Source organism: Cydia fagiglandana, chromosome 11, assembly GCF_963556715.1.
Source record: "Cydia fagiglandana chromosome 11, ilCydFagi1.1, whole genome shotgun sequence".
Classification (NCBI taxonomy): Eukaryota; Metazoa; Arthropoda; class Insecta; order Lepidoptera; family Tortricidae; genus Cydia; species Cydia fagiglandana.
Window position 1 is genome coordinate 17,605,379 of NC_085942.1, and position 25,815 is coordinate 17,631,193.

Here is a 25,815-nt window from a genome sequence, read left to right on the forward strand (position 1 = left end):
TTTCGGCAATAAATCTGGTTACGGTTGAAAACTAGTAAATAGTATTTTAAAGATTGGACCGATTGGACCACGGATAAACATGCTTCCTCGTGGTACAATCGGTTGGACTATGGATAATTGTACTTATCCGTGGCACAACCAGTTGGACATAGCGGTTGGACCACGGGTCGGGAGAGCTTTTTTTTACTAATCGTTCAAAAATTACATAATACAAAAATAAATTATCGCTCGACAGCTTCGCTATTTATGTGCTGTAAAATTGATTGATGAACAATTAGGCCAAAATTAGTTTTCGTCTTTTCACATTGTGTCTAGCAGTCAGTAGTATTCGACTGAAGTTTTCGTTACGACATAAAAATCATCATCAAAATCGAGGTTCGGTTTCTGCCAAAAAAAAACTGCCGAACCTTTTCGCCGCGCCGATTAATTTTACGGTAGTGTCCGACAAAAGGTTCTATTTCGGCTGAAACTAAAACCCGAACCTTCGATTTCGGTTTCGGCAATAAATCTGGTTACGGATGAAAACTAGTAAATAGTTATTTAAAAAGTGGTGACACGGAAATGACGAAGGCACATCTTTAGGAGCGATAAAGGCACGAACAGCGTGCGTGGCCGGTCGATTCGTTTTTGCAGCTCATTGCCCCGGGCTTATAGATGTCGTTACCGGACCAGATATTTATGGCGAACCGAGGGTTTTACATTTCAATCAGTTCCGAAATTATAGACATCATAACACGTAATCTGGGTAACTGTTTGTTAGCTGTTTTATCGGGGGGGTAAGGATTTATGACGTTTTTTGATTAAGTGACGGTCAAATTTGCGTGCGTTTTTAGGGTTCGCTTATCAGGCTGCTGATATGAATGTATAACCAAACGAGCAATATCTATAGTCCCCTGCCTGTGTAGGTGAGTTAAAATTCATTTATCATACATGGTTAACAATAACATAAATCAATAAAAAAAAAATGCAAAGTTACTTTGGCTTAAACAAATGAACTTAAAAACAAACTAGTGGCCTAGGCCTTGCTACACCTTCGTATGGCCGATAACCGTCATACCAAGTCTATAAAAAAAAGTTAACGGAGTGGAAAAAAATCTCGATTCACTTTTTTCTTATTCTCAAGTTTGTCAAAAAAAGTGGTGTAAGTTGATAACTTTGACTAAAATGGCCAAATCACGATCTTCGGTCAGCGGTGAACTAAACAAAAACTCACTCATACTGTATCATTGATGTAAAAGGATATGCGTTTCTGATCTTTGGTCTTAGTTTTAGTAACTTTTTCCCCGGACCCGTTTTTAAAATGTACGTATGTATGTACGTGTGTATGTATGTATGTATGTATGTAGTTACGTAGGTACTACTTCATTATGTAGGTACCCTAGATCTTGGAAACTTGAGTAACATTGTACGTGGTACGGTTAACGTGACTCCCGTCGAGTGGTGAAACGCCGTAACTTTTGATTTACAGTTTTTTTGTGTTGCAGTATATCAAACCATTCCAATTAGCTTCTTCTATCTTCCATATGTTACCAAAGATTACTATTTAATTAATTTTGTAAATAAAGACCGACATACGCCCTAGTAAATTCTGTACGAAGAAATATTATAATTTTCGTAAATATCGAAAATATTCAGTGAAAGATTTTTTTATAACCCATTTTACCTCATATACCGACGCTACCCAACTAACATTAGGCGCTAAATTTAAGGGTTAGAAGAGATTTATATAAGCGCCTATTTACTCTTTAGGTGTTGTTGGTGCTCTAAAATAGGAGTTATAGCCGGCTATAACCCCGTTTTAACCCCGGATTGGGCACAAATTTTATCACCATAAGATTTATAACAGTGCTACAGTAGGGTTAGCGGATAAAAAAAGAGACATAAGAGCGGTATAGTGGAGCTACAATAGTGTTAATTAATTCTTTAGGAGCTAGATGGGTTGCATATAGGTGACTACAAACTGTTGTAGTAGAAGAGCGCTAAAGTAGTGTTGTAATAGCGTTGATTAAGTACTTAGGATTTAAAAGGGTGCCAAATAAGAGAAAACTAACTATTTGAGTAGTAGTGTAGGGCCATATAGATGATACTTTCAGCTTTATAAGGTATATTAGCATTTAAAGTCAATATTTGTAACACTCAAGAAGGTAATTGCACATTTTTTCCTTAGCCCTATCTGCTTTGGTTGCAGATGTTTCCATTTTGTATTATTATTCGTAAGGTTGCTCTGTGACAGCTTGAAGTGAAATGTAATGGCGGATAATTAAAAGCAAATAATGATTTTAGTTCACTGATGCAGGAGTTATCTGCGGATTTATAATGGCGAAATTAATTACACTGTCAAAATCTATATGTATTACTAACAAAATTTTAATGGGCCTCTGATCCTTTGCATATTTATCTGAATATAATATTTTTTTAACCAACCGGTACGAATGGAGGTCCAAGGGGGAGGCCTATGTTCAGCAGTGGACGTCTTATGGCTGAGATGATGATGATGATGATGAATATTTTTTTATTTGTGGTCCACCGTATTTAATTTTCGAAAAAATTCTCAATATACGTGAAGTCCGGTTTTAAATATAACAATACTAACATTAGGTCAATATTGAGTACAAGTATCGATTTTTATGAAGTATTTACGTTCTAATTAATAGTTTTTGTTTTGCTTATTGATTCATCGGTCATCTTAACATGGCGCTATAGGCTTAGGTTCTAAGTAAGACTCTAATAACAGTATAAGGTGTACTAAGGTATTGAATAACGCTCGTCTGCGACTACATGATCGATAACGGTGACTCATAACTTCTCTTTTCGACTGTAAGTGATACAAGAGAGTTAAGTAGCGATTATGATACGCGGAGCTATAAAAGACTTTTTATCGCCTATTTAGAACCTTAAGTGAAAATTGCTGCTGCTTATTACTCATATAAATATTAAGGTGGTAGAATTCACTTTGAGCTATAACACTAGCGGCTTAAGATGCATTGTAGCGGCCAAAACGGCTACTGTGGATCTTAAAGCTATACATGGACTTCTTAAAGACCTTGATGTCACCAGAGCCTGTAAGCTTAGAATATGTAGCTATTCTACAGCCGTTCTATGTCTTTAGGTGATAAAATAAGTGCTAAGTGTCGTTTAATTGTTTGTTGGGATACCGTCGGGTACCTATATTACATATTACGAGTAAATGTCAACTGTCTAAGTCCAATTTTTATGAATAAATGTAAAATTCAAAGCCCCGCGTAAAAGTTGAACTCGCAATACGCTATAGATACTCGTACATTATTGTTAATAATAAAGTTGGAATGTTCAAAATACCTTTTCATTTCATTTAAAAATGATTCCTTGCAATACATGAGTTTTTGAGTTGCAGCCTTTTACCATTCGGCGGCAAACTTGCGAATTGTAGAGAATTCTACACCTCGCGGCAGGACTTATCTCCAGCTCAAACTTATTGTAAAATTTAGAATTACAGAGCTGTACAATATACGTGGGTCTTACTGTAAGCTTTCTATGAACGACCTGGTTCTTCTTCTGCTAAATCTAGATTTAGAGTATCTAGATAAACGGAACGTGTGCTTTATCTAGGTATAAAGTCTGTAAGGAGCACAAAAGAAGGCCCGGTTCTCTTAAGATTTTTACCTACTTTCAAAATTTCATACTTATTTACATTTAGTTACAGGTATATAGGTTAGCGTGGCATGGGCATGTAAGGAGGAGGGATGAATGCCATATAGGCAAAAGAATGTTAGGGATGAATGTTAATGGACGGAGAGCGGATGATACACCCAAAGAACGATGGATGGATTCTGTGAAAGAGGATATGAGAAAGAAAGGAGCGAGTGCTGAGGCGACGAAAGAAAGAGGAGAATGGAAAAGAAAAACATGTTGTGCCGACCCCACGTAACGTGGGATAAGGGCAGGGAAATGAAGAAGAAGAAGTTAAAAGGAAAACATAAATCGATGTTTTTGCATTATTGAAACTGCGATAAGTAATAGCACATCATATGCTCAGTATTTTTATTAATCAAAAACAGACGACAACAGATTTATTGATATTTCATTCTATCAAGCACTCATTTTGCTAGGAATGATTAAAAGATTAAACGAACTTACCTGTAAGTGAAGTTCTATCTGTATTATATGTGTGGGGGCAGGTAGAGGAGCCTCACAGGGATGATGGGAATGAAAAGGCAGGATCCAGAGCGATGAGGGGTATTTATTATTTAGATAAAAAGGCACCTGTAACAATACAGGTTACGTGTTAACAGATAGGTATGTATAAAAATACTTTCGTAATTCAGAAGGTTAGAAATCAAATAACTTACAATATGTGCCTTGGTGATGATGTAGATATATATCTGGAAGGTGTGCAGGGCCACAAAACGAGCACTATACTGAACTGCACGCACTTATGAATTATTACGTTTACTAATAAAAATCACACTTAAACGGTCGTGTTTAGAAACTTGGGAAGTACAGTCCGTTAGATAAAATGATGTTTATCGATCAAAGTATGTGATCGAACTGAAAATAAAAATCATTGAATGGAATTTGGAATAGGATTTGAATTTCAAAAAGGAATTTAGAATTTGTATGGTGCCAGAAATAGTATGAAGGTCGATAGTGTAACGCTTCGTTACACGCACCGTTACACTACCGGGGTCGCCCTGGAAGGGAAAATCCTGGGGCTTATGGCCAAAGGATTTTTCCGTAATGTAAATATAATGTAATGAATATGGGTATGAGTGATAAATTTAGAAGGTGGGGATGTTATATACAATGTTTATCATACAAGAGAGGCGATTTAAACATGCATACCAAAGGTCATTCATACATCATCTTATAAAATTTTGGTTAATTGTTTAACCAAAATAAGTTTCAATAGAGTACTCCTTTAAGTAGAGGACGTACTCATTAAATCGCTCTCCATTAGTATTAAGGCTTATTAATCAGTAACTACCCGCTGAATAGTAATGAATCTAAATATAATATCTACAATAATGTGTACCTAGAAAGAGTACGATTGTTGAAATTTATTCAACAAAATAATGCCGTATGGAATGTAGGATTACTACAAAATATCATAAGATAATTCCTTAATGGAATTAATAAATGTACTGTACGGTACGTATGTACCTAAGTACGTAAATATGAACGTTATGGAAAGGGAAGGAATATATAAATAAGTATTGTTCTAACTCTGGTAGAGTTAGCTTTGAATAACGTTATATGAACGTAATATAACGTTATATAAATTAAATAGTATAAATGAACGTATAAATTCGTACTAAGTAGGTATGTACGGAATGTAGTGAGTCCGAAATGTATAATGGGGATGAGATATAATTATAAATGTATAACATTATATACAATATTTTACAAGTTAGGAGCTTAGGAGAAAAGTAGCTAAGTTTGAGCCAAATAAGAATCTAATTAAGGAAAAACAGTATATTATTTATTTTAGAATTTTGGGGAGAGGTTTAAGGTCTCTAATATGCCATCGTCCGAGCATTTTGCCGGACATGTCTTGTAGGACATATACTAAGGGTGATATTTTTTTTAGGATAGAACATTTAATAAACTTGGGTGCAAGTTTAGCAGAATAGTGTTTAGGAGAATTACTAATTGCGTAATTTCGTTTCCAGACGATGTCATTTTCGTTGAATTCGAAATGTTGGTGATGTTTATTATACGATGAAGAATTGGTTTGGTGCGCTCTCCAAAGACGGGCTTGTACTTCGGAGAAGACAGGCTGGAGAAGACCAAGATTATCAGCGTATTCGTCTCTGGGCGCGAATATAATATCATCTGTGAGATCAGATTTATCGTATGCTGATCCACATGTGACTAATTCGCGACCAAATACAAGGAAAGAAGGAGTATAATTTGTTGTTTCATTTACGGAAGTATTAATAGCAAATTGTATCTTATGTAGGTTGATATCCCAATTCCTGTGGTCATCCTGTATGAATGAGGATATTGCTGTGGTAACAACTTTATTATATCTCTCCACGGGATTTGGTTGGGCGCATTTAATTGCGCAATAGTGTATTTTTGGGATCTGATAGGAGTGGAATAAATCCGTTGTCTCTTGACTAACGAATTGAGGACCATGGTCAAGAATTATGGTCTGTGGGATTCCGTACACTAGGAAAACTAGGTTTTCTAGAATATGAACGATTACTGATGACGTAGCACGTTTAATCGCAAAGAGGAGGCAGTATTTTGAAAAACAGCAAGTAACGACAAAGATGAATCTGTTGTGTTTTAGTGTAGTAGGCAAGGGGCCGATCAAATCTATTGAAATGCATTGAAAGGGTCGAGAGCATTGCTTAGGTTTACCCATTAGGCCAAGTTTTAGTTGGGTTTGGTGTTTGCAAGCTAAGCAAGTCTCGCATTTGGCAATAAAATTTGAAATATCTTTGTACATTCCTGGCCAAAAATATTTCAATTTAACTTTATTGTATGTTTTAAATGTTCCGAAATGAGCGCAAGTTGGGGTGGAATGATTTTCTGTGATAATGGGTATTCTGTACTCTAGTGGGATAACTTCTTTCCAATTATACTCAGATTGGAGTAACCCCTTCGTTACTTACTTTTTGAGTATCGGTATAATTTATTATTATGTATTATGTAATCTGGAGTGGTGTTGGGGTTAGAACTGCATTTAGCGTAGATATTATTATACCAGTCGTCATTGGTATTAGAACTATTGTAGTTAATAACGTCTACTGAAGGTAAGCGTGATAAAGCGTCAGGGATTAGATGATCTTTACCACGTTTATGTTTAATTTCGAAGTTAAATGTAGATAGACGAATACTCCAGCGGGCTAGACGTCCGGTTGGATTATCTAGATGGAGAAACCATTGTAATGCGGAATGGTCTGTGTAGATTGTGAACTTTAAGCCGTTGTCAAGATAGCAACGCCAATGTTCTAGGGCTAGTAAGACACTTAAGAGTTCTCTTTCTGTAATTGAGTAATTTCTTTGGGGGCCAGTTAGGGATTTGCTCATATAAGCAATGGGTTTCTCAACGCCATCAAATTCTTGGGTCAGCATGGCACCGATGCCGAAGCTGGATGCATCACAGTGGACTGCGAAGGGTTTTGAGAAGTCTGGGCAAGCAAGAACAGGGGTAGAGACTAGAGCTTCTTTAATGGATTTAAAGGCATTGTCTTCTAGTGATGTCCATTTAAATGGTGGTGCTTTTTTGGAAGTGGAGGTAAGTTTAGTTAGTGGTGCAACCTTTGTGCTGAAATCGGGGATAAAGCGTCTATACCAACTTGCTGTACCTAGGAACTTTTTAACTTCTCGAGGAGTTGTGGGAGGTGGGATGTTAAGTATTGCCTTAACCTTGTCAGGATCTGTTTGAAAGCCGTGTTCATTAACTATGTAACCAAGATATTTAAGTTCTTTTTTGAAAAATGAACACTTGGGGAAGTTTATAGTAATGTTGGCTTGTACTAGCCTTTGGTAAACTTTATTAAGTAAAGTGATGTGTTCATCGAAAGTATTACTTATGATGATAATATCATCTAAGTAGGTAAATACTGAGTTATCAAGGTTTTCAGAAGGGAATAACGCATCCATAAAGCGTTGTTGGGTAGCAGGGGCATTAGTCAATCCAAAAGGCATTACGCGAAACATGTACATGCCTTTTGAGGGTACATGGAAACTAGTTTTAGGTCTATCAGAAGGGCGTAGGGGTATTTCCCAAAATGCTTTTGCTATGTCTATCGATGATAGATATTTAGCATTTTTTAGATTATCTAGAATGTCAGAAATGAGTGGGAGTTTGTAGGCATCTTTGCGCGTAATCGAATTTAGTTTACGGCTGTCGATGCAAAAACGCCACGTTCCATCTTTTTTAGGAGTTATTATGACAGGGTTTAGCCATGGGCTTTCACAGGGTTCGATAACATTAAGCTTTAGCATTTCATCAACTTCTTTGCATAAAGCTTTTTGTTTCTCTGGAGAAAGCCTATAGCATCGCTGTTTGATTGGTGGATGGTCACCGGTATCTATGTGATGTTCAATGAGGTGGGTTCGTCCTAAGGGTTTGGTTTCTGTTGAAATATTTTTAAATTTTTCAATAATAGTATCTGAAATTAACTGTTGAGTTTCAGAAAGGTTGTCATAATTAGTGATGTGTTGGTCGCAGGTGGAAATAACTAGGGTATCTATATGTTTATCAGAATATGACGTTATGTCAGGTAATATGTGGGGAGCTATATTGAATTTTCTCCAAAAATTTGTGCCTAGAATCAAGGGTTGCTTTACAGTAGGTATAACATGAGCGGTAATAATAGCCACAATATTTTTGTACGAAATTGGTAGTTGAATTGTACCAATAGAGTATATAGGGTAGCCGTCGGCTACAGAGCCTACGACTTTATGGTCGTAATTTATGGTAAAATTGTGGGATAAGAGAATTTTATGGGAATTATTTCCGAAAATAGTTAAAGCACTGCCACTGTCTAAGAGGCCACATAAAGTTAAATTATTTGTCTGGATGTTGACATAAGGTCGTTCATCGTATGGATCTTGAGTGAAAAGTGCTGATGTAGTATTGTATGATGACATAAATAATTTAATGGTGTCTAACCATTGGTTCCATTCTGTAGCAGTAGTTTTATTTAAGTTACTTTTCTCCTTTATGCGTTTTTTGGAAATTTATGGCAAACTGTACATTTTGCAAAAGTGACATTTTGTTTGCCACAGCGGAAGCATACTATATTTTTACTTGTACAAATATCTAAAGAATGATCGTTTGTTCTGCAACGCGGACAGGAGTAACGTAACGTAGAAGGTGGTGCTGTTACAGTATGGACCGGTTTATTAAATGGGAATGGTGGTATGTACGGTTGGGAAGGGGGGGTATGGTTAGAATCTTGTTGAATGTTGGTATAGTTGCTAGAGCTATAAGTAGAGGTAGTATTACAGCTTTCGTACCATTTGCACGATTGGAATAATGTGTCTATAGACGTAACATCTGTAGGAAGTAATCTGGAACTGTAATAAGGGCTCATGTTTCTACGGAGGATATCTATTTTTTGTTTTTCAGAAAGGGGTTCATGTAATTTGGAAAAGAGGGCTTCCATGGCTGAAAAATACATTATTATTCGTTCATGTTGTTTTTGTTTACGGGAATGTATATTTTGTAGTAAGTTGTGGTCATGGTCATGCAATTCGAAATCTTTTAAGAAGTGGGTTTTAAATGATTTCCAATCTGTAAGGGTTGTTTTCTTTGACCTATACCAATCTAAAGGAGTGCCTGATAAAAAATCGTATATATATTTGTGTAAGCGTTTGTCGTCAATGTTACGTGCAATTGCAAACTCTTCGATGTTTCGAATAAAATCATAAGGGCAACTATCGCCTTTATAGTTGAATTTTTTAAAATCGCTTGGTTTTGCTTCAGAGAGGTTGGTTAATTTTCGAGCAAGTAGGTCTAAATTTGTGGAATCATCTATCAAAGAGGTTGCTGACGCGTAAGTTGACGTTGTTGTTGACGGTTGTGACATGTTAAATTTTGTTTGACATTTTGACAAAAATTCGCATATTTTCGAATAGTTGTCAATAATTTCTGGAGATAATTCAGTGGTAATATGGAGACGTTCTATTCTGTTATATAAATGAAATAAGAAAACCGCTATTCTATCGTGCTTCGCTTGGTTGGTGGTCGCAAGCTGTAGCTGAGAAGAAACTATTGTGAGGCATCTGCTAATTTCGGTGATATCCTGTTCAAGATCATATGGGCTGGAGAGATTCGAACACGGGTCCGCGAATAAATTTGGAGTGAGGAGCTGTCTTAAATCATCAGCCTGCGCGGTGGCTGGGAACTGAATGTTCCTGAGTTTGAGCTCATAGATGAGTTCAGGTTTATTTAATAGTGCTGGATTCATTGTTTATTAAAGTGGATACCTATCACGAAGAGAATAATTGATGTTATCAATATAAATAAAATATGTAGTTATTAAATTTTATTTTTTATTGAATCGAAAGGAGAAGTTTATTGTGATATTAGGCTTAGTTGTGTATATTTATTTAATCGGGTGAAGGATAAGCTATCGGATTATCTCCAACAGTACTGCCGTAAGTCAGGATTGGTTCGCACTTCAGTGACTCCAAGGAGTTTTAAAAACACTTAGGATTGAAACCAATTTGTGAGATTTCAGTGGAAATCTTGGATTGTGTAATTGTATGTGATAGATGTTTTGTGTAATCACTATGTTAAGAGTTTTGTTACGTGGCGCGACAAAAAGCGCAGGACGCTGGCATAATAGGGATTAGAAAATAGATATAGATAAATTGGTATAAGATGATGAATGATGATAGATGTATATGTAATTGGTTATTTAAGGGGGGAATTTTGGTTAAACGGTTGAGGATTAGATAAAAGGTTGGTTGTAAAATAGAAAATTAAATAAAATGATGTTAGGCCGAGAGATATTGCGAAAATTTGAGTTGGGTCGAGTATAACCTTTTAGAATTTTGAAAAGATCTTAAAGCTAGCAATTACAAACAATATAAAAAAAAGTTGTTAGAAAAAGGAAAAATGTAGGACTGGAACAGCTGGTTGCGGTTGTTGGGTAGGAGCAGGTGCTGGCACGGAGGTACTGGAACGGGCTGCTTAGCGGCGTAGGCTGGGTGGGTGTCTTGTCAGGTCCGGGTTTGAGCACGTTGATGGCGCCAGTGTGAGGGGGCAGGTAGAGGAGCCTCACAGGGATGATGGGAATGAAAAGGCAGGATCCAGAGCGATGAGGGGTATTTATTATTTAGATAAAAAGGCACCTGTAACAATACAGGTTACGTGTTAACAGATAGGTATGTATAAAAATACTTTCGTAATTCAGAAGGTTAGAATTCAAATAACTTACAATATGTGCCTTGGTGATGATGTAGATATATATCTGGAAGGTGTGCAGGGCCACAAAACGAGCACTATACTGAACTGCACGCACTTATGAATTATTACGTTTACTAATAAAAATCACACTTAAGAAATCACTCTTAGAAACTTGGGAAGTACAGTCCGTTAGATAAAATGATGTTTATCGATCAAAGTATGTGATCGAACTGAAAATAAAAATCATTGAATGGAATTTGGAATAGGATTTGAATTTCAAAAAGGAATTTAGAATTTGTATGGTGCCAGAAATAGTATGAAGGTCGATAGTGTAACGCTTCGTTACACGCACCGTTACATTATACGATATGCCTAGCCCGAGACTCGTAGAAGTATGTCTGCTTAAAGAAAGGACGCTTAACGCGAGGAATTTCGTACATTGACCCGCCTGTTCCTATCTCTAACGCACGCGCATAATTATATTGCTATCCCGCTCGCACAGTGTCATTGACCGTCATCATGCTCAGGACAGCAATATCAGAATGTACAATGTACGTGTCACAACCGCCTTAGCGATATTTCGCTATGTAAGTACTCGGGCGAATATGTGTTAAAGGCAAACGGCCCGATTCGAGCAATGGTTATAAGAGATCACGGCGATACGATATCGATCTGCCAGTGTCAAGTGACGTTTTTTGGTTGAAGAATTGCCACTTTTAAAACTGACACTGTATCGTACCGCTGTGACTCCTTATAAGTATTATTCGAATCGGGCCGAAAGTCCGCAGTCCCTTAAGTTGTCAACAGGAATCCTCATAAACCCTTTAACGGCCGAAAACCTCCGTAAATGGGGATCGGACTGTAATCAAAATAAATTATTTCACATAAGCTAATAAAAGAAACGTTTGGATGTTACACGGATTTTTTAGGTACTTGTACTTGTACTTCGCTTTCTACGGTTTTACTTATATTAAAATTATTAAATATAGGAGGCATTTTGACACAAGACGTCATTCATACAAACTTTATACAGATGCTCCATAAACTCCATTCTAATACATCCATGAAATCACACAACACTAATTTAAACTTTCACGGTTCAAAAACTGAACACTGAGTGTGTTTTGTTTCGATCGAGTGACATCCCTAGTTTGAAAAACGTACAATTCGATAAACAAGAACAAGTATGTAAAGTTCGAAAAACTCGCGCAGCTAGACGTGGATATCCACTTTAACCACTTTTTCTTCAAGGCCACTGCGACAATGCCGAAGACGGTAATTAGGTACCTTAATTATAAGCTACTAACACCCATATTCGAACTTTAAGATACGTCAAATAATATATATGGAAACTATATGGATCGGATATGTCAGTGTCAAACAAGTGTCAAAAGTGAGGTTTCTACAAACAAAATCGTCACTTTTGACACTTGTTTGACATTGACATCCAATGAATATCGTTTCCATATCTATTATTTGGTATCTTAAAGTTCGAATATGGCTGTAAGTCCCGTTAATAGTAGTTTATGTGACTGCTACATAATGAAAGGCATTAAAATACGAGTGTGGGTTTATGAAACGAATGAAATGAGTTTCATAATAGTATCACACGAGTGTTTTAATGCCTAATTATGTACAGTTACATACACTGCTTTATCTACACACATATTATAAACTTTCTATGATATATTCACTAACTTCATATTACAGCCGACTTTGCTCTCTGGCGGAACTCGCGAATATGAGATGGCGTCTCCGAAATATCTTTATCGCACGTTTTACATGAAACTTTTGTTATAGTTCCTTTAAAAACAACAAAACAAATTATTTTTTACTTATAAACTAATTAAAAGATAAACTGTACGTCAAATGGCGGCAAATGAAAACTTTTTACAAGCACGTCACGCATCCGTAGTTTTTTTTTAATTCAGAGACAAACTAGAGTCGGGGTCGATTACCATATCGTCCGATACCAACTTACATGCGAGATTTGTCAATATTGTATGCAATTGTCATTTGTTTTCGAATAAAACGTCATCTCAACTGATGTTAGAATAGGGGTCAAATCAAATTGCCTTTTTTTTCAGAGATGTTCGAAATTTGAAATGCATTACCAAATCGATTTTGATATAGTAATGAAGCTATTACCACATTTTCACAGATAAGAAATTTGCTGTAACAAAACAGTTTATCGTAATGTGGGCCATTATTTACGAATTTTGAAGGCATCATAGACAGTTTATGATATGTGTGTAGATAAAATAAATAACAAACAAGATATCTGAAGAAAGTACACTCACTTGAAACTCGTTTTCCGTTCTTCCTCCACTGGATGTTCGGCACGGGGTCCCCCCGCGCCGCGCAGTAGAACGCGGCGATGCCGTTCGCGCGCACTTGCAGGTTGCGGGGCCGGATTGTGATCTCGGGCGGATCTGCACAGACGGAAAAATACCGTATTTAGTTGGAGGTAGGGTTGAGATTTGATTGAGACAGGTTAAGTTTCTGAACACAACTGTATTTTGAAGTCTTTAGGTAAATATGCTGTAATATATTGCCAAAAACGGTCTTAAGTGTAAAAACAGCTAACTGGCTTGCTTACTTTAATATACTTTATCGTACAATGTCAAATACCCATTTGACATAAATGCCGTAAGCACCAGCTACTAGATCTAAAGACGATATTTGCACGAGATCTTTTTGATGATCTTACCCGTTTGAAAAACAGGTACTTACAGTCCTACAACTCGGGTGTTCGTATAATAGTTTTAACTTAAACAACATAATGTATTTATTTCACAATTATATTACTGTATTCAAAAGCTGCTAACAAATAGTACTGTTTCTTTATTACTTACACTAAAATTCAAAATTCATAATTATGATATGGTAATAATAGTTTGATAACAGTTTTATCTCTAAAGTGGTGGGAAATCTAATAAAAACTAATCTATGCCAGCCATATGTATGATAATATGCGGGATCCTCAATTTAAGGGACTATAACTCTTGTGGAACTAATTCAGAAACACAGAGTAAAATAAATAAGTCATTTGAGAAATTAAACGATCTAATTTTTTCCAAGTCACACAAAAGAATCTACAATACGCGTCGTGTTGCGAAGGTTAAAATCGAATACCTACCTACCAGCAATTCACTTCAAGTTATATTATTGCGCTGTAGGTACAGTTACATAAGTCACATCATTTTAATTTCCCTTAATAAGAATAGAAAATCAACATGAATATTTAGGAAAATATTGCTGTGTATCGCTACCATTCCTCCTCCTTAAGTCGTTCCCTCACTGCTGAGGATCGTGGCTTCGACGGAAACGTTGCAATAGGCTTCTCCATTTATTGCGGTCTTCAGCTTGTATCGCTACCATTAACGTTGCCAAATTACTTACTAGTGATCGGTTACAACGTTTTAATGTCATGATCATGGCGGAGTGGTCGAGTTAAAATAAAGGATAAAAGCAATTTTGAAGCAGACGGTCAATTAAGGTTCATTTAAAGGTTACTTTAATGAATAATTTCAGCTGAATTTAGTTTACAGATACCTTTTACAACGCTGCCATGCAATTAAAACGTCGTTACAAATCATTAAAAAATTAAAAATAACAGAACTATTAAATTAGGTATGTATCTAATCTTTTTTATAGATTTTAGTGACTCTTGCATTTATCCTCGGAAACAACTATCGGTGAAATGGAATTGCTTATGAAGACCATAGGAAAGAAAAAACGAAAATACATTTATTTATTATAGGATGATATGATATTAACCCCCTGACTGTCAAAGTCGTCCACACGATGACGCGCCGCACACGAGAAACGTGGCGTTCAAAGGGACTTTTTTGTGGAGTCAGTTATTTTTTAGTTAAAGATTATGGATCTTGTGCTCTCTCTGTCCATTTCTTATCTATCACCGTAGCGGCGGGCCAAGTCATAGATGAATTATGTATAAGACCACAAGGGCCCTCTTTTACGAGCTATGGACTACTCGTTACTGTTTTGGACCATTCGGACCCTATTTTCGACGATGAATAAATTAAGGACTTGAGCTAGAAGCCCCTTGAAGTTAATATTGAATAGGATTTGCTAGTTTGCGTTGCTTTGATGACATCGCAAATTATTTTTTATATTATTTTCATAAGTCTGAGCTTTACGATATGGTACTTTTATGCGTAGCGTCCCCGCTGAAAACCAGCGCCATACTTGCCGTGGCATTGCGAATAGTCCGACAAATTCCTGAGTATGTTTATTTTCTATACGTTAAAAAATATATTTGTTATCTTCTTCAACCTAGCGGTTTCCCGGCCTAGCGCCAGGGTCCGCTTTTCTGCTTACTCTTCTCCACTTTGCCCGGTCTTCGACATCATCAGGTGTGAGATTGTTCTCTTCCATGTGTGCTGTCACGACGTCCAGCCAGCGTTTCTTAGGCCTACCGCGGCCGCGTGATCTAGTCTTGGAAAGTGAGATTGAGCGATCTATTTCCGATAAAAAATATATTTCTTATATAAATATTTAAATCTTCTTCTTTCTCTCTAGCGTTAAACAGCTTTCAAATTTTAATTTCAGTTTTAATTTTTGAAGATTTTTTTGCCAGATACTTGTGAAAATGTATTTTAATTGTGACGTGTAGAAGTTAATTGAAGTCCCGTTTCATCGCGATTCAGTAAATCACGCTCGGAGGAGTTCCCGCTAACCGTTTTACTGTGTGGAGCCAGTGAAACCGCGGTAATTGGTCCATTTTTGAGTCCCACTAGCGAATGTGACGGCATCCGGCAAAATTGCTCCCTAATGCATTGCTGGACGCAGGGCTAGCGCTTCTGCTTTATTGCGAACACGGTTCGAGTTGTCTCGTTCTCGAGAACGTTCTCCTTTTATTATGGGAAATGTTTTAGAATATGAACGTTTTTCATACGAAATGAAAAATACTCTAATTATTAACAAGAGCAGTTACTTTAATATGTAATGGAAGATCGCAGCAGCATATTTTTTTATAGTTATTTACGATACAAGTGCGACAAAGAGGAAATTCGAAACGAGTGGCGATAAATTAAAACACGACCGAAGGGAGTGTTTTAAATCGACACGAGTTGCGAATTACCTATTCGCACGTGTATCGTACAACGTTTTACAGTACATATGGCCCTTTAAACTTTTGACATCGCACGAAAAGTGTTAATTTACGCACTAGTGCGGGAAAATAGGACCATATGTACTGTAAAATATTTTTTTTAATACAGTTGCTCAAAAAGTGCTACTTTACGTAGCTGTTTAGCGTGCGGAAAGTTGGTTATCTCGAACTAGTGCTTTTTACTTTTCCAATTTTTTTAAATTTATACTTGTTCCAATTCACGACTACTTATTGATGAGTGTTAATATTAGTTTCCTTTAAACGTCGTAATCAGCATAAAAACCTACCGTTAATGTAAGAATACGAAAAATATTACATATTTCATATTTAATTATTTAGCTCTTCATCATTATAACACGTTTAGTTTTTAATATTCAATATTGAAAATTCCGTTCTTAATAAGTTGACTGAATGGAACGGAATAGCTGCCAAACGCCCATAGATATAATATACTTAAAGGCGACGTTTAACCGAGCTGTCACTGTTACCACTTTTGTTTAGTGTACGATTAACAATGTTTTTCTTATTTTTTCGCAACTGTATTAAAAAACGTCGTTCGATACACGTGCGGAAATGTCATCATACCTTCCGCACTAGCATCGAAATGTACTATTAATACAGTTGCTCAAAAAGTGCTACTTTACGTAGCTGTTTAGTGTGCGGAAAGTTGGTTATCTCGAACTAGTGCTTTTTACTTTTCCAATTTTTTTAAATTTATACTTGTTCCAATTCACGACTACTTATTGATGAGTGTTAATATTAGTTTCCTTTAAACGTCGTAATCAGCATAAAAACCTACCGTTAATGTAAGAATACGAAAAATATTACATATTTCATATTTAATTACTTACCTCTTCATCATTATAACACGTTTATTTTTTAATATTCAATATTGAAAATTCCGTTCTTAATAAGTTGACTGAATGGAACGGAATAGCTGCCAAACGCCCATAGATATAATATACTTAAAGACGACGTCTAACCGAGCTGTCACTGTTACCACTTTTGTTTAGTGTACGATTAACAATGTTTTTCTTATTTTTTCGCAACTGTATTAAAAAACGTTGTTCGATACACGTGCGGAAATGTCATTCTTCACTCGTCCCGAGTCTTGCCACTCGCCTGCGGCTCGTGGCAAGATATCTCGGTACTCGTGAAGTAATGACATACCTTCCGCACTAGCATCGAAATGTACTATTACTGTATTGTGTTCTAAGTATATGTACTACTCGTACTTACTATAGCTATATAAATTATTAACTGAAATAGATGTCATATTATAATAAAGAAAAGTAATCAAGCCATCCGCTGGCCGAGGCTGAAATCGAACCAGCGTCTTCGGCTATCATCCTGAACCACTACACGACCCGGCCACCTGCCGGATGGCTCGGTCACTTATTCTTTTATATATGACATCTCTTTCAGTTTACAACATACTTTTACATTAATATTTTTTTATCAAACAGCAGAAGTAGCAACCCTAGCTAGCCGCTGACGCCAACACGGTACATTTTCATTACGACGAGATTAATAGCATTATCTCACGGAAAAATGCGCGCCCGCGAAACAATTATGTGAGTCAGGATTCACGAACCCGACTATATAGCAGTTGGTAAGTATATTCTACTAGATACCTACCTACTAGCTTACTACTTAACAAGCAATACCACCAGCTGTAGTCCAGTACTACAACTGTGGTCCAAAAGTACTATTACGTAATTAATTATATGTAAATTCCAAAGTTCTTTCTGGTTTTGTTTTAAGTTTTTACGTGATAACGTCTTATAAATCGATGAGCACCGGTAGCATGCACGAAAAAGTGTCACGTTGTGGACATATCTCCATGGTAACGTTGTGGACTGATCTCCATGATAACGTTACGGCCAAAGCATGCAATTTTTATCAATGTTTTCTTATGACGTTATCACGCAAAATTATCGTCCGTAAATCGATTTTACAGACCATATTTTTTCTTCCATTTATAAACATATTTTGCTAAATAACTAAATATGACATTCAAATAATAGTCACACCTGAAACGAAGATGTTCATATTAATTTTGGACCATGTTGGGAGTACTTAGTAAAATAAGAATATCACAAGATATTAACTAAGCCCTTTTTAATAGCGTTTTTTTTCTACAGAGTAGTCTTAGTCTTGTCTTCTTTTACACAATTTGGAGATTAACATAAGAAATAAACAGAAACACGCTGCTTCTCCCCGCATATTTTCTTCCAATATATCAAAACATCTATCAAACCTACAGGGTGGAAAAAACCATCATGCATCACCATTCGCGCCAACTGAAACGCCTAAACGAACCGAAACGAATGGCGAAGGGACTCGGACACACGCACTAGAACCGTTTGATTTCTGAACTAGAAAATGAAATCCCATTTAGTTCGTAGAGGTCACTCCCACGGGGCCGATGTGACATTAATAAACGAAAGAGTCGCGTATTTTCGGCGGTCCAGTTAAAATATTCATGGAACGGACACCGCGGCCGGGTCAGATTAGAGATATGTGAAAAAAGGTGGGTTCGCTTTGAGCGTAGTGGGGAGTCAAACAATTCATATCGGCTCCGTCCCCTGACGCCGCGCTGGGCATCCTGTATTTCCATCACATAGGCCTTAGTCTTCGGTTTATGCTCTATAACATTGCATTATATAGTGTATATGTTGCTTCTTACCAAGGCCTGTTCACTTCCTAAGAAAGTTATGTCCCCAAATAATTGCGCATGTGTGCGCCTTAAGCTTCTATGTGTGCGTTGGCCTCCGGGAAAAAGTTGCGAGTAATAAAAATAAAAACATTTTTCTACAGCAACATTGCTCCCAACTCTGATTTAAATTATCACGAATTTTATACAATATTAATCATAAAACGGGACTTAAAACACTTAAAACTTAATTACATGCGATTAAGTTTTATAATGAATATTTGCTTCCAACTGTCTTTATCAATGTTCATAAAATATATGGAGGGTAGGTACGTCTACCCACCATAATAAAAAATATATTTGTCAATGACTCTGTCCAACTGCTGTGGTTAAAGTTCATAACGAAAATTTTATTTATTAACTCTTTAAATAATACATACAACGTGTACCGCTACTTACCACTTAAGACTGTAAGTGTACATGGATTACAGCAATGCACATAGAAAATGTGCTAAATGCGGAGCAACGGCTGTTGAAGCAGGCAGAGTGAAATTTACAACTTTAGTGGGTTCAGACGGAACCGAGTCATAACGCATCTGGAAAGCGTATTAATTAACCGTGAAGAAATGTATGAATACAAGTTGGAAATCTGTGTAAAATGCCGTGTGTAAAGTGTAGTGTATCTGTGTGTAAAGTGTAATAGGTAGGCATGCCTAATGTTATTTGTATAAAAGGTACTGAAAACTTTGTGAATGCGCTTTATTAATGTCCATTTTTTTATTAAGTTGCCAGTTGCCAGTTTTCAGTGTATATTTTTATATGTAAAACATTTTTTAATAAATAATATATATAATGTTATAAACATAAACATGCCTTTTATTTAAATCAATTGATAATACCACAAACAAGGGGTAATATTTGCATCTTGCATATATTTCGTGATATGAAGATAACAAATATGTTTATCAACAGAATTACTACCTACCAATACCCGCCAGGCTAAACCGGTTGTCAACTTTAGTTCCATTGCTACACAAAGACGGAGCCACTAGTATAAACGTATAAACGGTTGGGGACTTTTTCTTGTATGGAGTTACCGTTCTTCTCCTAGTGAGTATTATATTCTTTGCTTCTTACAGCGTTACCAAGGCCTGCCTCAATGATCTGAACAAATTCCTCACTTTATATTTTATATGGCAATCACAAAAAAACGACACTAGATTTTGCTTCTTTGCTAAGTAAACACTCAAAAACTTGTCTAGGTACCTCCGGCAGCCATTGATTTTACAAACAATAGTTAAGCCTTAAGCTCCGCAACTCTCTGGGCTATGTCGACACGCTTGATCTTCTTGAAGACCTCCGATTTCAAAAATATCTTAAAAAACTCCGAGCATACATAAGCTCGTTCATGAGACTCATTATGCGTGGCCGCATCGCAGTACAATTCTGTGATCACTGTGAATAAAATTTGCTTAAAAAAACTTCGTCTCAAAACATCACGGTTTTTTGGACAAACAGTTATTATTCATGAGCTGTTTTTCTAGACACAGATTAATTGAGTTTAAATGAACTGTGTTATAATGAGCTGTAAGTATTTTTAGGAAGCATGCGACCATTATCTCAACTTCTTGTTGAACCTTTTGTATCCGGGAAAAAATTGAAGAAATTTGAACCTTAAACAGTTTTATTCGAAGTTCAAATTTCTTCAGAAAAATATTTCGAGTTATCAACTTCTTCCCGCCGTGTACCGATATTTAGTGCAACTAAGACGGATATTCAACCGAGATGACAAACAAACTGCATCCTCCTCGAGAGCTGAAAGGACTCGTGATGGATTGCTTTGCAGCGTTTTTACGTTAATAATGTAATTAATTAATAATGTTTTCGGTTACCGCAATAGTGACTCATGAAATAAAACTATGTGAACGGATTTTATTTATTGCGTATAATAAATGGCTTTTCTCTACTACCAGCTTAAGCCTGCCTCGTCGTCGAACGGCATACGCCTGGGTCACAACAGAAGAACAGCGCTGGCTTTGCCAGCTACATGCTGAGTTGTGACCCTTTTATGGCATTTTGCACTAAATGTTATAATACATTGTATATTTGTCAACATGTTTTTGTCTTCTGTGTTTGTTTGTCATAAATAAATGTTTTTCTATTCTATTCTATTCTTAATAGGATTGGAGGAGGCCATTGTATTGAATAGTGTAATTAGTGTCGATTTTTCCAGTATTAATAAATTACAAGGCAGTTCAAATAAATCAAAGAAATCGACTAGCCATCCTTATCTTACAGATTTTTTTGGTTGGTATCCTAAATGGACCTGGGACCTGTTTTGGTAACACTCCTAAGAATTTGCGCATACTAGTTATTACGAAAGCGAATGCCAACACACACCTTCTAACTCAGAGGGCAAATTAATGATAACATTCCATTTCTAACCGCAGCTGCATTACTATCAATTTTACTATGGAAATTGACAATGACAGCGACGCGTTCAGTACGGGTAGTGCAGCTGCGGTTAGAAATGGAATGTTACCATAAACCGTATTTAGGATTAGTTCGGTTTCTTCACTCGGTTTTGCTTACCCGGAAAGCGATTGGTACTTGTAAACATCCGCGAACATGACCCTATCTTTGTCCCACTTTTACCATATGTTGGTAAATATTAAGATTTAATTATATTTCAGATATTAATTCAGTTCTTGTCTATTAATATTTGCAGTCAATATGTGATAACTGGAACACTATCGAGTAAAGGTCAGGCTTCCTTAATATTAACGGTCTCTTGGCTTCATTATTAAGTAATACCAACCAACAATATCACCTTTGTGATTTAAAAAATTAGATGTTTCTCTAAGCTTAGTAGCACCAGTGACTAAAACAACTATTAAGAAAAAATAACACAATATTTTCACAAACTGATTTTTAACGCATTTCGTGAAAGACGTTATTTGTATGTGTGTGTTTCACATATATTCTAAACACAATCGAGTATTTTTTACAAAATGCAGTCGAAATAGAATAATGCTGATTCCTGTTACAACAATATTCCGGGAATTAATTATAGGGATGAATCCAATATCGATTCTACTTGACATATTATCCGGGTAACTATTCGGAATCCTGATTAGAATTAGTATGGTTTCCTTGAATTAATAACACAGGGCTACAAATCTCAATATTGTGTTACAAAATGTTACCGGATACAGAATCCAGGATCGTAACGATGAAAATTTATCAGTATAAATTAACTTACATCAAAAAAAATGTATAAGAGATGATCATGATGTCGAGTTCACTTCTACAGTCTACATAATTAGTTTAAGGTGTTTTGGGGTAACTTCGAAAGCGGAAAGATTTTGAAAATTGCGGATATCTACTAAATTAGAAGCACTTTCTACTGTGACAATAGGACAGGATGCCTTTGTAAGCGTTGCAGCTGCGTAAATGTTGCAAACGGTTTCAAAAATTTGATGGATGTGTTTATTCCTAACCTGACGACCGCGAATGGTCACATGGTGTGACCATGTGACTCCCATCGAAATGACAAATAATTGCAGATTATGGTGGGGTGGTAGTAGCGGTAGCTACGAATTTTCCAGCCCAGTTTTTCTGAAAGAACGTCTCGCTAGTATCCGACCTCTGACCAAAGGGTAATCAAAACATGGGTTCAAAAATCCCCCAAAGGTTGATGGATGTGTTTATTCCTCAACGGACCAACGTGAATGGTCACGTCCTGGTGTGGAATTGAAACGCGGCACGTGTCCCACGCCTCGATAAAAAAGAGTTTTAGCCTGACGGATTAAATCAAACCGCTAGATGAAAATAGGATTTGCGGGAAAGTTCTTTTATTCTTGGTAATATATTGGCTGGGCTTAATGGAAGCCCGACTGTTGGCGTATTAGCTTTAACAGTTAAATGATATCGATATCGGATACGGTAATATTTCTAAATAATTTATTCTTTATACTTCACATATTGTAAGAACCCTTTAAGTATGGAACGTCACATTTATTTATGGGTATATCTGAGTGACTATTAATAAGATAAAAGCCGATTTGCGATTGAAAAAAACAATTTTGTAAAAACTGTTTTTTGAAAATGTAGATTGTTACACAAATATTGGAAATATAAAAAATCTATATTTTAACAAAGCGCATACAATAGAAATCATTACAGCAAAATTTTACAACCCTTGAAACTAAACCGCGGTTCAAATAATCCGTACAGTGCTCAACAAAGGGATATATTGGTATCGTTTATTGTTGAGTATCCATTATTCAGCGAAGCAAAATCGCTGTGATACGAACTATCGGGTCTCAGTAGCTATTGGTCGGAAGTCGTACAGATTTAAACTATGGGGCCGACCATTGAGCCCTGGGGTACACCATTGTAAAACCAACGCTGAGTCCGCCGTCCGCTGTTTAAATTTAAAAATGGCCACGTATTAAAACGAACGTAATTGATTGGAATGGAAACTACGGATTGCGTTGAAGATCGTGTCGTTACATCATATTTTAACGTTCATCTGCTGCGGTGGCAGATCGTTTAAAGTTAAACGTTGTGTATTTTAAACGATTTATCATGATTTATATGGAGCGTATAAAATACTGTATTCATTCCATTACAGTATCCTACAGGATCTATGTAGGAACAGCATATCATCTTTGAATTATAATCAACTGTAGGACCTGTAGGTATTACTATTAGTACTTTAACAAATTTTGATGTATTAGAAATTGTAATGCATCGTTAGAAATTTTCTAGTTGAGAGTTCTGTAATAAAAAGATAATTTTAAATAATTACTAACTAAATAATTCCTTCAATTGCATTTAAAAGAAGCTTGGGATTATTATTTTCTTTGTTTCCGTTTATTTATTTATTTATGTATCATACTTTATCATTAAGTTTTGTTACCATCGCGATTGCATTTCAGAACGTTACCGCAACATTGCTCGCATTGTCGCATAATGAATACGAATCAATAACGGACTGATTACTGCATCCTTTAGTAATTATATCAGAATGGTTATTGGGGTAAATCGCATTCAATTGAAGGGTGCCATTAATATCGCTAGAATCATTTATGTGGAATCTCAAAAACCACTATAAAAGAGACCTCCCATAGTTATTAATTATTACAGTTATCAAGGTCACGATACGCTGGTAATGCTAGAACTATTAACTCACGCAACCAATGCAGAAGCAAGCCTACTTTAGTGTGGCGGCATTTCATTAAGGCCCCCACTTTACAGCGATCGCGCAAAACAGGCATTGTTGCAGTATCGAGGGCTGGGCCGAAACCTGATTATTTGTGTGATATCACATTTGCAGGTAAATTGTGAACGGAAAGCTGGTCGCATGACCTAGGGTCATTTTGATAGAATTTGTTTTTTTAAGCTTTAGAAAGGTATAACACAAAAAAGTGACTTTGATTTATTTCTTTGAAAGCGATCGATATCCAGACATCGCTGCTAGTAAAATATTGTTTATCTAAGAGTTAATAGGTTCAGCTAATAAAAAATTGTGATCACTTTGTGTATCAATATCAATGTCATCGTCAATTTGTGATCGCCTACTTATGGATAGGCCTCCTTTCAACTATGCTACTTATTCTAGCCCAGAGTTCTGTTCTAGTCTTACCAATTGATCAGCATTTTTTCCCAATCATCTTATCAGTCTGGGTTGTTATCAGGATGGCTTATGTTTCACTTATCAAGAACACGGTTTTACGGCACTTTTTGTCATTTTATTTTTGACAAAGAGGTCATGGTGATATTTTAACTGGTTTACAATTCACCATCATTTTTCTCGAATGGCTGCCTTTCTTTTCTCATACATGTCTTTCTAAAACTTCTATTAAAAATGGTTAATAATTCCAAAAAATAATAAGCTCAACAGCCCTAGCGAAGCCGATTTATGACAATAATCTGGACGTGTCCGCCCAAAATCGGTTTTACATCGCATATAAGTGAAAATTTATATTCCGAGGTATTTAAACGCTCATTTAATCGTTACGGACGCGACCAGTTGGTATTAACACATTAGCATATTCCAATATGGCATTCGATTTACTGGAATTATGAATTTAATCGACTTTTACTGCTTTAGATTTGAATAAGACCCTTAAACTATCAGAAGAATAAGAGTTGAGTTGAACCAATCTGCTTTCAGGCGCGATTCGGGAAATGAAATAGATCTCTACTAGACCTCAACAAGTTACGATATGGATAATTTAACGATATTTGTAAGATAGATATGTCAAATTTGACGTTTCCGCGATTCTGGAGGACCTCTTGAACGATTTCGACAAGTTATGACTTAGATATCCAAGTCACATCTAGTCGATATCTATTGTAAATCTAGTTGATCTCTATATCGTTTCTAGATCTTGTGATTATCTCGTTTCCCGAATACGCGTGTTCGTTTCTTCAATGTGTTTACTTTTATATTGGAGCAGTGTGATAAAGACGTAATGTTGCTCCTTTTTAGGTGCATGTACACCACAGTTAAAGTTAACGTAATACTTACGAAATGATCGATCTTGTTCAAATTTGTTCGAGATTTTGGCTTACTTTATATTTCGTCAACCTTAACTTTTCTGGGGCTTTACTATGCAATACGGGAACGTTTGGTAGCTTAACTAGTTACTTACTGCTGTACAAAGTTGCTACACAAAAGTTAAATGTGGTATAGACAGGCCTTTTACGTCCCTTTTGGTTTGAATGGCAACTTATCAGTAGCCAATTAAGTATCCTTAAAAGAATCTTACCTGTTTCATTCCGTCTTCTCTCAGTCACGTAAATTGTAACATGAATTTAATTTTTAATTATAATAAGTGAATAATGTATCTGTTTAGCCCTATGTTTGACTGGTAGAGAATGCTTTTAGGCATTAAGTCCGCCATTTGTACATTTTATTTGTATTTTGTGCAATAAAGTTTAAATAAATAATGTTTTAACAAAAAGGGTAATGGCTTCTAGTAAGTTTAATTTGTGCTTGAGTGCTCAATCACTGGTTCGAAACGGCTTTCTACATTGTAGTAACGAACGAAGACTAACATTTAGGTCAAATAAAGTTTTAAACCAACGTTTAGTTTGTAAAACGTGTTCAATAGTACTTAATATAGGTACTACGAGTATGTTAAACATGCATCCGTTAAC

At 36.2% G+C, this 25,815-nt stretch overlaps 1 protein-coding gene across 5 annotated transcripts in view; it reads right to left on the bottom strand.

Annotated features, from left to right (window-relative positions):
- LOC134669117 (tyrosine-protein phosphatase Lar) overlaps nt 1-25,815 on the bottom strand; it is a 680,297-nt gene that overhangs the window by 165,383 nt on the left and 489,099 nt on the right. For all 5 annotated transcript variants that reach the window (XM_063526652.1, XM_063526651.1, XM_063526653.1 and 2 more), the window contains one exon: nt 13,153-13,284. In XM_063526652.1, the coding sequence (XP_063382722.1) occupies nt 13,153-13,284 (132 nt within the window). The remainder of the gene's footprint in view (nt 1-13,152; nt 13,285-25,815) is intronic.